This window comes from Neovison vison, chromosome 2, assembly GCF_020171115.1.
Source record: "Neovison vison isolate M4711 chromosome 2, ASM_NN_V1, whole genome shotgun sequence".
In the NCBI taxonomy this organism is placed as follows: Eukaryota; Metazoa; Chordata; class Mammalia; order Carnivora; family Mustelidae; genus Neogale; species Neogale vison.
This window is the reverse complement of record NC_058092.1, coordinates 148,771,486-148,786,374: the sequence shown is the minus strand read 5'-3', so window position 1 is coordinate 148,786,374 and position 14,889 is coordinate 148,771,486. Positions and strand designations below refer to the sequence as shown.

General features: G+C 43.8%; 1 protein-coding gene across 8 annotated transcripts in view; it reads left to right on the top strand.

Moving 5' to 3' along the window:
- The first annotated feature begins 207 nt into the window (after positions 1-207).
- Positions 208-14,889, top strand: part of TAF5L (TATA-box binding protein associated factor 5 like) — a 29,969-nt gene continuing 15,287 nt past the window's right edge. For 2 of the 8 annotated variants that reach the window (XM_044239296.1, XM_044239289.1), the window contains exons 1-3: positions 9,972-10,512; positions 10,774-10,918; positions 13,701-13,805. In XM_044239296.1, coding sequence (XP_044095231.1) covers positions 13,767-13,805 — 39 coding nt within the window. In that variant the 5' untranslated portion in view covers positions 9,972-10,512; positions 10,774-10,918; positions 13,701-13,766. The other 6 variants (XM_044239291.1, XM_044239294.1, XM_044239292.1 and 3 more) reach the window with 6 other exon arrangements.

Here is a 14,889-nt window from a genome sequence, read left to right as displayed (position 1 = left end):
CGGGCGCCCCAGCACGTGGGCGCGGCCCCCGCGCTCCTTCCGCCCGACGCCGGCGGCGCGGCGGGGCGGGGCGGCGCGCACGCCAGGCATCGCCAGCAGAGCGCCGAGGCGCCTCGCCCATTGGTGGAGACGGTTGCGCGTTGGAGGCCCGAGCGGCCCACCCCGCGGCCCGCTCCGTGTCAGTCAGTCATGGAGCGGCCGCCCAGAGCCGCCGCCGCGGGGGCGGCAAGGCGCGGGGCGCGGGGGCCCGGCTGAGCCGGCCGTCGGAGCGAGACCCTGCGGCAGAGACAACGGAGGCGGAAGCGACCCGATCGCGGAGGCGGCGGCGGCGGGAGGAGCCGGAGCCGCCTGGGATGTTCAGTGAGTGCGGGGCGCGCGGGCGGGGAGGGCCGGGGGAGGGGGTCGCGAGCCGGGAGCGCGCGGGCGGGCGGGGGCCGGGAGGGAGGGAGCGCGGGCGGCGGCGCGGTGGCGCGCGGCGAGGCCTAGGCGGGGCGCGCGCCCGCAGCTCCCGCCGGCGGGGCGGTGGGGGCGGGGCGGGCGGGCGGGGCCGGCTGTGCGCGGGCGCGGCGGCCGCGCCTCCGCCCTCGGCCTCCGAGTCCCAGGCGGCCGCGGGCGGCGTGGCCTGCAGTCGCCAGCTACACCTGGAGGGCTCCGCGTTCCTGCTCGGGGTGGGTCCTGCCGGGGCGGCTGCCGGGCGCCCGCCGGGAAGGGGTCCTGAGCGCCGGGCAGCCCGGCAGGAGCTCAGGTCCGAATCGCCTTTTCATTTAAGGAAAAAGGAAATGCCTTTGGCCGAACTCGGGATTAAACTTCGCACATGGTGATTGCGGGTGGCTGGGTGTGAAATCGACCTCTCCATGTGACAGGGGAGATCTCAAGTTAGACTGGTCGGAGCTAGGGGATCCCGACCTGCAAGGTTGCCTTCGGGGTGGTTTAACTCCTGACAGCGAGAGGTCGGTGCGCCTAGGCGGTACTCGCGAGGCTCCAGGGCTTTTGAAAATGTAGGAGGTAAGGCGTCGGTCCGAAGTCAGTGGATGGGGGAAACAGTGGTGTCATTTTAGACTTAGCGGAAGTGGAGCGCTTGAAAGCTTCATGCAGTTCTCCCATCAGTTGTGAAAGTGTCGTTATACTGCGGATCTCGCAGCTGGTTTGGCTCTGGGATCAGAAGGTAAGTCTGCCAGTGCCATGCGGCGTCCGTCTTAAATTACCTAAACTCTGACCTTGCAGATTGAAATCTTGGAATGGGGACTCCCGCGAACAAGCAGTTAGTTGGGTGCTGTGTCGGGAGGAACCGTGAGGGCGGAGTTTGTCTTCTCTTGTGATACGAGTGTGTGACATACCTGAGTTGTGGCGTGGAAGGAAGACAAGGCAGCCGTTCCCCAGCCGTGCTCACAGCCCCGCTTGAAAGTCAGAGCAGGAAGGGGAGTTTGTGCCACATCTTTAAACTCCGAGAAACTTAATGTGGTGCGTGGGGCTTGCGGACTGTCTAGAGCTAAGGTTGAAACCATGTAACTATCCGTGTAACTATCCGTGAGCCTTAGTTTCCTCTTCTGTAAAACCAGGTGATGCCTGCTGACTTCAGAGTGGATCTTTCAAAGGCTGCCACAGAAAGAAATAATGAATGGAATAATGCCCGGTATATGGAAAACACTCTAAATATTAGCTGTTGTAATTTCCTTTTTGGGAAACTACCTTTTAAATTCCTTGTAGGCCTAAATATTTTGTGTTAAGTGGGAAGCCTGTACTAACATTGATTTGCTTTACGAATTACAAATTTTTCTTGCCTTGAAAAATCAGTGTTAAACTAGGATACTAAAGGGTGGGCTTGCCTTGAGGTTTTTGTTGTTGTTGTTGTTTTGTTTTGTTTTTCCTTTGTCATCAAGCAATAAATGAGGTTATTGTGTCTTGGAATAGTTTTGTTGCTTCTGCCTATAAACATGAGGTTTACATGTGCTTCTGTCACTGTGAAGCTAGGTAAAGGCCTCACTTAATTTCTCAGCAACTAGTTGGAGTGGGGGATAGTTTTTCAAACATATGTCCTTCATAACACCTGTGAAGGACATCTTTGGAGAAAGAAAAAAGGTTTTGATTTGGACGATTGATTTCCACTGGAAGGGAGCCCTAGGGATCCTCTGTTAAACCAACATTACTCAGTGGATGCTACTAGAAGTCCTTGCCAGCCTCCCTTCATCTTCTCAGGTGGTAATTGTTCTACCTGTAATTATTCAGAACATTCTCTCAACGAGCAACTGGTAAGCCTTCACTATTGTCAAGAAGCCTCTGATTTAATGTAGAACCCTTTGGGCAGTAGAACATTGCAGAGGGTAAGTGTTCAGACCCTGAAGCCAGATGACCTTTCCATCCTAGCACTATGGAACCTTGGGACCGTGTCTGACCTCTGTGGGCCTCAGCTTTCCTGTCCTGAGAGTATTACCTAGCTTAAAAAGCTTTTGAGGTATACAGGAGATAATTTATGTGCAGCCATTAAAATACCGTCTTACAGTGGCATACACTGAGTATTAGTTATTGGAGTGATAGGGTAGGAAGCAAATATTATGATAAGCAATGAGACGAAGTTGTTCCTGGATTCAGTGGTGGAGGAAGCTGAACTGAGCTGGGAAAAGACTAGGATTTACCCAAGTTGGAGTGCCAGTGTAGGGGGCACTTCTAGTTACTGGAGAGGTCTTGGCCAAAGCGTCTGAGACTCATGAGAAAGTGGGGTGGTACCTATCAGTTAACAAAGGTGGATCAGAGTAACCTCAGAATGACACAAGGGAGAGTGAATTTTTTATCCTCCACACGGGTAGAGGCGGTAGAGTTTTGAAGCTGAGCAGATGCGATCAGATTAGTTTTTTGGAAAGATTGTGTCGATTGTGCCTGCAGTCGGGTGGGACTGGATTAAAAGTAGGGAAGGCCCATCCATCCACTTGTCCTGGCGTCTTTGTATCTGCCTGTGACTCGAAGAGGAAAATGACTGCTTAGCAGAGAGAGGCACTTCATTCCAAATCTGGAAGCTTAGAGAGCATTTACAGAAGACATGAAGAAACCCTTAGCTCATCCCAGGCAGCCTTCCCTCTTAAAAGTTGACTTCAGGGATATACTGTATATACCTGTTCATAAGGCAAAGTGCCCCCCAGGTGTATACCTCTGTAAGGAGAGTGTCACCACGTGTTCAAGTCTCTCCTATTACGGGGCACTCTGAGTCGCGCTTTTTTTTTTTTTTTTTTTTTTTAGATTTTATTTATTTATTTGTCAGAGAGACGGAGCTAGGCAGAAGGAGAAGCAGGCTCCCTGTTGAGCAAGGAGCCTGATGGTGAACTCGATCCCAGGACCCTGGGATCATGACCTTGCTGAAGGCAGATGCTTAATGGACTGAGCCACCCAGGCGTCCCTCAGTCTCTCTATTTTAAACAACTTGTTGCTGTTTAGGAAATACATATGGAGTGAAAATAACTTCAGTTGATGCTAGTTTGACATATTTATCCAATCAATCAATATAGTCAGTGATGAACTGAAAAATGTTCTGCCCTCCTGAGGAGGTGTTGATGGCTTTTGTTGGTTGAGATTTCCAATGAGAGCATCATGTATGGACTCAAGAGGTTCTCTTTAATAGCTGATTTGGTAATTGTGGCTCTAGAAAATGGAATTTGATAATTCCGAGTGGCTTAAGTGACCACAGAGAGACCAATAAGTAGAAGATGAAAGTGAATAGAGTAAAATTGTTTTGTGAATTAATATATTGCATTATATAATGTATTTTTAAATATATGTAAGTTAATAAAGGTTATAAGCAGACATTTGACTGTTTGCTCTATAGTCCTCAAAGGTTTTTTTATTTAAATTAACCCCCAAAATTTCTTCTTAATTTTCTCATTGCAAGCATATCATTGTCTTAGGTTTGAACTTAACCTTTTATTTCGATGTTTCACAGAAATTGATTGCTGATCTTTCTCTCTCCTGGAACATATTCCCTTTTCTCATTTTTTAACTTTTAGAAGGTTTAAAAAACATTGCATACTGGCAAGGTTTAGAAAACACTGTGGAGAATTTCCATTCATAATTCTTTGTTCAGCAGTCAAATAAGATACTCGTCTGGTAAAATGTATTGAAATGTATCATAGTCACAGTGATTGGTTGTCATAGAGGGTAGTTCTGTTTTACTAGCAAAGTACAGCTGACCCGTGAACAACACAGGTATAACTGTGTGGATCCACTTTTACACAGACTTTTTTTTTCCCCATAAAGACAGAACAGTACTGTAAATATTTTCCTTGCGATTTTTGTAATGTTTTCTTTTCTCTAGCTTTCTTTATTGTGAGAATACAGTACATAAATAACACTTACATGAAACGTGTTAATCCTTTGTTTATGTTATCAGTAAGTCTTTCAGTCAACAGGCTATTAATAATGAAGTTTTGGGGGAGTCAAAAGTTATATGCAGATTTTTGATGGGGGGGCAGGGAGGGTCACTTATGTTGTTCAGGGGTCAACGGTACTCAATTTTGGTTATTTGGTAATTTAGTAATGAGACATGTTTATAAAACTTTGTCAATCAGCATTTTTAGGCTAAGACGCTAGTACATTAGTTTCACAAAGTAATGCCATGCTTTAGAACTGTTGTCTAGTACAGTAACCGTTGGCACATGTGTTTACTTAAATTTAATTAAAATAAAAATTCAGCACTAGTCACAGTTTAATTGCTCAATAGCTCTGTGTGGCTGTTGGCTAGCATACTGAACACTGTGGACTTAAAACATTTTTATTGAGGAAAGTCCTATAGGACAGAACTACTCTAAAATGAAAAATTAATATCATTCTACTTTGAGACGCATGCATAAATCACATAAATGTTTTAATGTCAAACTGTTTCTGAAACCTGGCTACATTTGATTCAGTTTCATGGAGAAAGATTAACATAGGAAAACATATTCCTCCTAATTCTCTGAGAACAAAATGTCTGTTTTTTCCATCTACAACGGTGTTCACAAATAGAACACATATGAAAGTTTCCTTTCTGAAGTCATAGTAAATAAGGTAGATATCCGTTCTTGTGCCATACTCTTCTGTGTTACTGAGATTTTGTGTAGGAGGTTTTTTTTTTTTTTTTTCTGTGCTGTTAAACAGTATTAAAGCAGGAATCAAATATTTTTGGCTCATAAAAATTCAGAAAGATCATGAACCTAAACTGTCAAGAATTCCAACCAGAAGCTAGACAACCCTCACTTTATTTTTTTTTTTTTAAGATTTTATTAATTTATTTCACACAGAGCAGGCACAGGCAGGGGGAGTAGGAGAGGGAGAAGCAGCAGGGAGCCTGTGGTGGGGCTCCATCCCAGGACCCTGAGATCACGGCCTGAGCCAGAGGTAGACACTTAACCGGCTGAGCCACCTAGGCGCCCAACCCTCACTTTATTTTTAACATGAGTAAAGATTAAGAAAAACTCTGTTCTCCAGGAATTCTCCATCTATCTGGGCAAACTAAGGAACAGTGATGGCAGGATTGGACAGCCTGCATTGGGACAGTCTGGGGAGCAATTTTAAGCTTGGTAGTAGCATAATCAGATTTGTCTTCTACCCTGGCTGCATTCTAGAGGGTGCTTTGAGGTAGGGCTAGAGGTGGGAGGATACTGGAATATTCCATTTCGGAAGTGATTTGTGCTGTCACATCACAGCAGTGAAGATGGGGTAACAGCAATGGCCACAAGAAAGAATTCTATGTGGAATAGAAGGAGTTAGTGGCCTCTTAGAAATGAGAGATAGAGATGAAAAGTCTTAAGATGATGACTGGGGTTTTTGCTTTAATAATAGACCATGGCCCTGTCAAGCTGGCTATGAACAGTAGGAGAACGAAGTGGTTTTGAAGGAAGATAATAAATTTGAGCATGTCGAATTTCAGATGTTTGCAGCATCTACATAGAGATGTCCCTCAGACTTGAGCTCAGGAAGGTGGTCTAACTAGAGATGGCATAAGCCTTGTGTAAGTAGTATGTTGATGTAGGGAATGTGAAGAATGAGAAACAGACCAAGAATGGGAGAGGGGGAGCAACCAAGGGAGGGGAGTTTCAAGGGAGGAGGCACATGCAGCAGCCAAGAGACCTTGTGGAATAGAGTGGGAAAGTGACTGTTTGATTTGGCAAGAGTTGAGGAATCTCAGGTCTTAGTAAACACCCCGCCAAGGGAGGGGGCAGGGTCAGTTGACTGGATAAGGATACTGGGATAGCGGGGTGAGAAGCCGTCAGGAAGGAAACAAGTTAGTGAGAAAAGACTTCTGGAACATGATAGAGGCCCCAGGTGATGTTAGAGAAGATCAATTTTAGTGACATCCGTCTGCCTAGTTGGGTGAGTTCTGCTTCTCTCTTCCCCCCTCCCTGCCACAAAACCAAACCAAACCAAAATAAACAAAAAAAACTCCAGGTGCTATGTTACATCCTGAGCCCCTAGTTCCAGGCATTGTGCTCATTCATGCCATTTACTTCTTGGGACACCATTAGAAAGAACACAGCTTCTAGTTCAAGTATATTCTTGTCAGTCTGTGAGCAAAGATCAAATGTGAAAGGCCATCATAATGTTAAAATTATGTTAGGTGTTACTAAAACTGAGAGTATTATGGCTCATTTGTCACCTGTGATTTATGTTGTCACAAAGATAATTGAATATATTTCACCATGATGATTAATGCAAAAGCTGGATTTTTAGGTCCTCCTTAGAATGGCTTTTTGATAGATATTACATTTAGACTTCTGCAAGTAAAGAGAAGAGAACTGATGTATTTGGGCACCTAGTATGCACTTTACATGACATCTTATTTAACAGAAAATACAATCATTTTTATCTGTTTCTAACCATAAATTTATAATGGGAATACATTTGCTTCAAAGCACACACACCACATTTGCTTTAAAGCGCAGTCACTGTCAGTAGACTCATTCGGGGAGCTGATTTGAGAATCAGGGTGGTGAATTTGCCTGGATGCATTCCAAATTCATACATGCTCAAAGCTGCCACCTTACCCAAGAGGTATTGTCCGTGCAGTATTCTATTAGCACGTAATGGAATTGTGTAGTATTTGTCCTGTTTAGCCCTTCCCATGGTGCCCTGGGAGTCTTCTAATACCTTCCACCAACACACACGTTTGAACATGAGTGGGCGGAGTTAGGACGTGGTCTGTAACCAGTCAGAAATTTACTTGGTTGCAGTCCCGTATTATCATCATCTTTAGACTGCCTGGGTTCCATGCATCTTTGCCCCCTGGTATTTCTGTAGTTAAATATCAAGACTGTGACTGAGGTTTTTCCTGCACAGTTGTTACTTTGAGACAGGAAGATGATCCTCCCTTGATTTTATGTAGCAACTTTGTTAAAGTAGTAGTTAAACAGTAGGCAGCTGTTGATATGTGAGAAATAGAATTGTGTCAGAATTTTTAATTTCCAGAAATACTACTAATATGACATGAAGAGAAAAGTATGTGATCATCTATTTTTACTTTTTAAAGTTAAGATATTATGTTAATTGAAAATCATGGGAAATCCTGAAATTTTAACAAGGATATAATTATATCCAACCTTCATTTAAATTTTAAAGATTTCATAATTGTGGGAAAAGCTAAGCGAGTAACTGGAAATTGCAGTGTTAGTGTCCTGTCTGAGTCCCGAAAGACAGGTCTATTTTAAGGAGGTTTTTTCCCCCCTCATGTGTCCATTTATGGATATTAGTATTACAGAAATCAGAGGGGGGAGGGGAGCTGGTTTCTCCACAGAACTCTTCATTATTTATTTATTTCATTTGAAATATGTGTGCGTTGGAATCAAATCCACTTAAGTCCATTGGGTCATGTCTCTGGTATTTCAGTTGAGTGTAGTTATAAAAGAGAGTTAATGGCAGCATTCCTGCTCTGAAGGTCCTTGGTCCTACAGTTGGCTCACCGCCCACCCTCAGGGAAGATCCCTTGTCATAAATGGTTTGGATTCTGAGAAACTGCCATTTGGGGCAGCTAATTTGGACAAAGTCATCAGAATCAGTATTTATAAGTTAATTTCTAGCAATCCCAAATATGGCCAGTTTTTGCTGTTGTTCATTTATTCTCACTCCTGTTTACTCTTCCTTACCTTTCATATCTTTTTGCCCCCTCCTCTGATGTGCATAAACATTGCCCCGCTGTGAGGTCAGTGTGTCATTGTAGGGTCTGTTCTCTCTGTCAGTTGTTCTGTGTCTTTCCCATGTGTGGTTTCTTCCTGTTAGAGAGGCGATCTCTTATGCCCACCTTATTTGGAGCACTGAGGGACACACATTGATACAAGTATGTATTCCCATAGCAACAAGAGATTGGCAGGAGGAAATCTGAAAAAGTGTTAGTCTCCGCTAAAATATGAGGAATTGGGCTACTTTGGAAGAGTTTGGAGACTAGGAGCTCTTGAAATTAGATTAAAAGCAGCTTTAGCAAGCATCATGGCGGGGCGGGGGGAAGGCCCAGGATGGGGCGGTGGGAGCTGGTTGGATTTGACTAGTCCTGACTTGGGACCAAACTGGGAAGGGGCAGTATTGTCACCGTCTCTGTGCACATTCATTGTTTTTCTCAAAATATAACATTGAATCAGACTTTCCAGGGCTGTAATTATTTATACACACAGTTATAGGAAGTTCTTAGGTGTAGCCAAGTTAGAGAACCATAGAGAATCAGTGATACAGTGAAAATGATATACCACCAAAAATACTTAATAGTAACCACTAGAAAACAATTATCTGCTTTCATTGATGGACAGATGAATGCTTGGAGCAGGGATTGCCAATCTCAAAGTATCAAAATCCTTGTGTTGGCAATAAAATAAATCTTAATTAAAAAAATAATCTAAGTTAGCAATATAGTGAAAGACTAATACACCAAAACTGAGTGAGGCAAATGCTACACTAAAAAGGTGGTTCAGTCTTGGGAAATTTATTAGTAATTTTCATTGTATCACTGTCAACCATATCACACCCAGTGCCCCTCATTTTTATTTTTTAGCAAATGTTTTGTACTTTTCTTTGGTAACCGAAAACTGAAATGCATAAATAATGTAATTTTTCTAAATACTGAGTTTAAAATAACATTTATAATATCCCAACATTTATATTTTTATATAGATATTTGTGTTTTGGTGTGGGTATGTTCTGCCTTCAGTGTTTCCTCTGTTGTAGGACTTTTAGGAAATTGAAAAGTAGATATTCAGAGTATATTTTAAAAGGGCTACCACATCAGTTTGGAAAAAAAGAATTATTTGCAAATAATTGTAGAATAATTTGTTGCGGGGCGCCTGGGTGGCTCAGTGGGTTAAGCCGCTGCCTTCGGCTCGGGTCATGATCTCAGGGTCCTGGGATCGAGCCCCATATCGGGCTCTCTGCTCAGCAGAAAGCCTGCTTCCCTCTCTCTCTCTCTCTGCCTGCCTCTCTGTCTACTTGTGATCTCTCTCTGTCAAATAAATAAATAAAATCTTTAAAAAAAATTTTAAAAAAGGAATAATTTGTTGCCCAGTATTTGTGTAAAACATGTGGCCATTCGTCACACGTATACACTAAAAGAAATAGCAGATGGATAAAAATTAGATACAAATAAAATTTTTTGAAACGTTTAAAGAAAAAAAATAGATTGCTGAAATGGGGGAATTTCAAATCTTAAAAAGGAATGGAGGAAATAAATCCCAAAGGAGAAGGCTAGTGCATGTCATTGAAACAGAAAACTCAGACACACCAGATAAATTACCAAAAGCAGATCTCCCACTCATAAAACGTTAGGAGCCATTGATTGAGGAAAGTTACTTCGATCGAGACAATCACATGTGTATGAAAAATGTTGCAAGCATTCCATTTTTACATGACAGAGCAAACGTAGAAAATTTATCCCGCTGTCGTGGGTCACCCAGATGTCAGTATCCTTTACTCGTGGCAGAGCAATGTTTGAGACCTGTGCGACCTTCAGGAGATCCTCTTCTTCTTGATCATTCATTGAGTCGTCAAGGAAAATAGTCCTTTTTGAGGGAATCCCTCAAATTAGCTTAAATGATCAATAAACTAATTGAGCCCTGTTTGGCGCACTGCCTACCATTTTCTTTTTCTTTCTTGTATGAATTGTGAGAGCTATTCTAATGCACATACATACTCTCTTACCATTTTGATGCTTTCCTGCGCCTGAGGTTACAAATAGAGAGTGAGGGTGGTAAATAGTGGAATTACAGCAAAGACACATTGCTCAAATCATTGACGTAGTGCTGCCAGCCTTTTCCTATTAGGAAAAACATAGCATTCTTTCCTCATTGTTAACTGCTCACTTTCTCAACATCCTTGTATCAGTTTCTGAGTTTCTCGGATCTTTGATTTTCGTATTGCCTCCTGCCTGCTTTTTTTGGCCAGCTCACTACCGATCAACACCTCTCTCCTGGAGTCAGGAAGAGAAGTGAAAGGCTCCAGAACCGACCTGGTCCTATTGGCTCGTTGTTACCAGCTCTAATGAAAAGTTCCACAAGAAGGATGGAAATCGTGGTGGTAAATGAAGTTTGGGGGGTGGGCTGTGCAGCTTTAGTCTCCATAATATTCCTGTGTTCCACAATTGAGCTTGACCATATCACTATTGAGAAACTAGATACATGAGAGAGTGCACCAGGTTAGGAACTAAGACACTTGCTTTGCGTCCTAACTAGGTCACTGAACTAGCCACGTCTTTCTCTACTCCTTACTTGACCCGTGCGTCCTGGCTGGGTTGGGTCATCTCCCACGTAGCTTAGTGTTCTGTGGTTCCCCCCGAAGGTCATGAAACGAGTGCGCACCGAGCAGATTCAGATGGCAGTGTCCTGCTACCTCAAACGCCGGCAGTACGTGGACTCCGACGGTCCCCTGAAGCAAGGACTGCGGCTGTCACAGACTGCTGAGGAGATGGCAGCCAACCTCACAGGTAACATGGGGGGTCTTCTGGGGGGACAGGCTGGAGCAGAACTCAGGCAGAGGTCCGTGGGAAGTTACTTGCCCTCCTCTTCTGGAGAGACCTGCACCACATGGTGGTGCCGGCCCTCAGAGATGCTATCTTTCCTTCAAAGCCACTTCTGGAAGACTCCTGTCGTAACCTATCCTGCCTTGGAATTCTCTGCTTTTCTCTGTATCTGATGTTATGCGCAGCTTTTCCCCTCTGTGAGCTAGTATGCTACAAGAGCCGGAGGGCCAGGGTTTCCATCATGTCCCTCCCTGTAGCCTGGAGCCTTGCCCACAGAAGTCAGGTTTGTTGGGTGAACAGTACTTTGGGATCAGTGGTCAGAAAGATTGGCATCCTAGATATGTTCCTGAGGTTTTTAAGATTTGTTTTTGGCCTTTGTTTTGAAATCAGATTCTTTTTTAGAAAAATGCATCTTAAATCTATTTAGAACAGCAAATAGTTTTTACTTAGCTATGTTGTGAGTTCAGTTTTTACATGATAAAATTTTCTTCTGTTGGATCTGGGTACTGGAGACTTTGCCAAAAAACAGATGGCCGCAGTGCTTTTCAGGTGACTGGGAGCTGCTTTAATGGCTGTATGTGAAGTTCAACATCACAGCGCTTTCTCCAGCTCGGCCCTGGTTCCTCTTACCTGCTCTGACTGGACTCCTCTCATTCCATACTTCCTTCTGCTCTTCTAAGTATCCATCACCACCCGCTTCATCCCGTGATGGTTCCTGCCCCCCATACTGGTAGCAGCAGCTCCCTCTGCTCCCCCTTATTGTCTTCAGAGTCATGAACCCAGACCCTTCACACTCTAAGGGTGTAATGCCATTGCCATTGCCATAGGAAAAAAATGATGGGACAGTAAAAACTGAGGATGTCCTCAAAGGTGCTTTCTGACTCCCCCTGCAACAGTAGAAGTAGCCCAGTCAGGCATCTGCCTTCTTACTCCTTTTTTTGGTGGTGGTGGGGGATTTTTTATTGATTTATTTGAAAGAGAGACACACACAGAGAGAGGGAACACAAGCAGGGGGAGTAGGAGAGGGAGAAACAGGCCTTCTGCCCAGCCAGGAGCCGGATGTGGGCCTCGATCCCAGGACCTTGGGATCATCACCTGAGCTGAAGGCAGATGCACATCTTCCTGCTTCAGGGTGTTGCTCTGAGTTCTCACAGGGCACATTGACTTCTCAGCCGCATCCCCCGTTTCTGTACATGTGATGTTGTGGCTACCTCAGTCCTGCAGCATTAATTTCATTCCTACATCCGTATTCTGTCTTCTGAAATGTGTTAATGTTTCATCCAGATTATTAAAGATGGCTTCCTTGGTCCCCAGCCACTTTTCCCCAATGTCCCCTTACCCCCACAGAAAGGGTAAGGGAATGTTGTTGTTGTTTTTTTTTTTAGAAAGCATAAACTCAAAGAATGGACATGAAACACATGTTTACGTACTGTATATCTGAATATTGAGACCCTGCCCTCTTCCCCATGTCCCGCTCCCTTAAACACTAGTAGCTAGTCACAAATCCATCAGGAAGGTAATTATAGGTTCTTCCCTGGTGACTCTGACCTGCCCAAGAGAGAAGACCTCTAAAGACATTGACATTGGGAAATGGCCCATGCAGGTCATGCAGGGTGATAAACACACAGAGTTTCCATCAGCTCTGTAGTACCTCACCTTCAGCCACTTAAGAACCCAACATACTCACTGTGAGGAGGAGACGTGGCCGAATCAGCGAGAAGCAACTTGAGTGAAGCAAGGAGCCAAGAGAAGAAGACTTCAAAAATACCATCATTGATAGCCTTGAGCCAAGAAGAAAATGCTGTTTTTAAAGAAACAAAGAACATTGGGAGAAGAGCAAGAAATGTGGTAAATTTAAGTAAATGGTAGTATGGTAGTAAAGATGAGAAATCAGTAGAAAGGTTGAAAGTTGAGGAAGCAGATCAGTTCGGGGATCTAATCTTGCCATAGTAGGGGTCCCAGGACATGTGGCTGATTCGGTAGAGCGTGTGACTCTTGATCTCTGGTTGTGAGTTTGAGCCCCACATTAGGCCTAGAGCTTTCTTTTTTTTTTTTTTTTTTTTTAATTTTATTTATTTATTTGACAGGCAGAAATCACAAGTAGGCAGAGGAGCAGGCAGAGAGAGAGGGGGAAGCAGGCTCCCTGCTGAATAGAGAGCCCGATGCGGGGCTCTATCCTAGGACCCTGGGATCATGACCTGAGCCAAAAGCAGAGGCTTTAACCCACTGAGCCACCCAGGTGCCCCAGGCCTAGAGTTTTCTTGAAGAAGGAGGATGAGGAGGAGGAGAAATAGTAAGGGTCCCTGAGAGAAAAAACAGCGAACCAACAAATGTCTCAGAACCAAGAGACATGAATTTTTGTTGAAAGGGCCTCCCTGAGTGTCCATGGTTTGAAAATAGACCCACAACGATTCACGTTATTGCAGGATGTCAAAACAGGGGGTCAGATGCTTTCTAGTATGTCCCTCGGGAACTTACGTACATGTCCTCTCTCATTCAACTTAATCCTGTACTTAATGCCTTTTCATTCCTCCACTGTCATTTCATCTTGGGTATCAGGAAGGAGAGGGCATACGTATCATCGCTTGGCCGTATTTAACTAGAAGCCCCACCATATTTTGGAAGTCTACTGAAATGTCCATTGCTACTGACGCATATGCTTAACACCATCTTCCATCCATCTTGCCATATCCTGGGTTAATAATTGCGTTTCCCATCCCCACCTTATGTATCTTTTCCTCCTCAGTCCAATCAGAATCCGGTTGTGCCAACATAGTGTCTGCAGCCCCTTGCCAGGCAGAGCCCCAGCAGTATGAAGTACAGTTTGGACGACTACGGAATTTTCTCACTGGTAAGTGTTCAGCACTAAGAACTTCCTCTTATCGAGAAGGAATCATGCAATTTTCTTAGAACCTACTAGATTCCAGGTCAGGTGTGCTGAGTGCAGATTCAAAGGTAGTTGAGCACAGTCCTTCCATTCAATCTTACTATCCCTTGGAACTCCTAGGAGAGTTAAGTCACGAGTTAAAGTTGGCGAGGGCTAGGGCTCCCGGTGTTTTGTTCGCAGAATGCCCACAGCTTGCACTGAAGTAGTGAAAGTTAAATCAGCCATGTAGAGAAACATCCTTAAATGCAGAGAATTTGAAATGTACATTGAAATCACTATTAATAATATAGTACATCTCAAAATGACCTTTTCCTCTTATTTCCCAAAATGTGAGACTTAGTCCTCATGAATCAGCAAGACAGTAAAAATTAGAAGTAGTTTAGTCCAGTTTGTGGCTGGTGTAATGACCACTAAAACACAAAATCAGTAGATAGGGGTTCTAGTCAGTCCTCTATCTCACTGTATGACTTTTTAAATGAATCGCTTTAAAAAACCTAGTTGTTTAGCATCTCTGGGACCCTGGTTTCTTCCCTGGTGAAATAAGGTGATTCAAAGGTATAAGCAAGTGATTTCATCCAGGCCTGGGATACAGATTATAATTTTAATGTTGGAAAGATTATTGCAGTGAGGGAGATCATGTTGATTCAGATTATTAATCAAAGTCCTTTGTTGAGTGCTTTCTTCATACAAAACACCTTGAAGTGTAAGAAATACAAAACTTTCTGTGCCCTCAAAGGGTTGAGGGTAATTAGCAGGTATTGGTTAGTGGTAAATTGTAGTTAAAACACTTTGAGGTTATTTCATTTTTCTTTTTTTATTTGAAAAAGATCCTCAGGGTAATAAGTTTTAGTGGTAAAGATGTATGTGAGAGACACACACACACACACACACACACAAATGCATATAAGGCAATCAGTGTATAAACCACAATAATATACTCAATCTTACATCACTTAAGGTTGTCCTGATTTTATGTGACCCTCATAATGATCTGAATTTTTAAAAGGAAAAATTCCGCATTTTTTGTATTCTAGGGAAAATGGCCAAA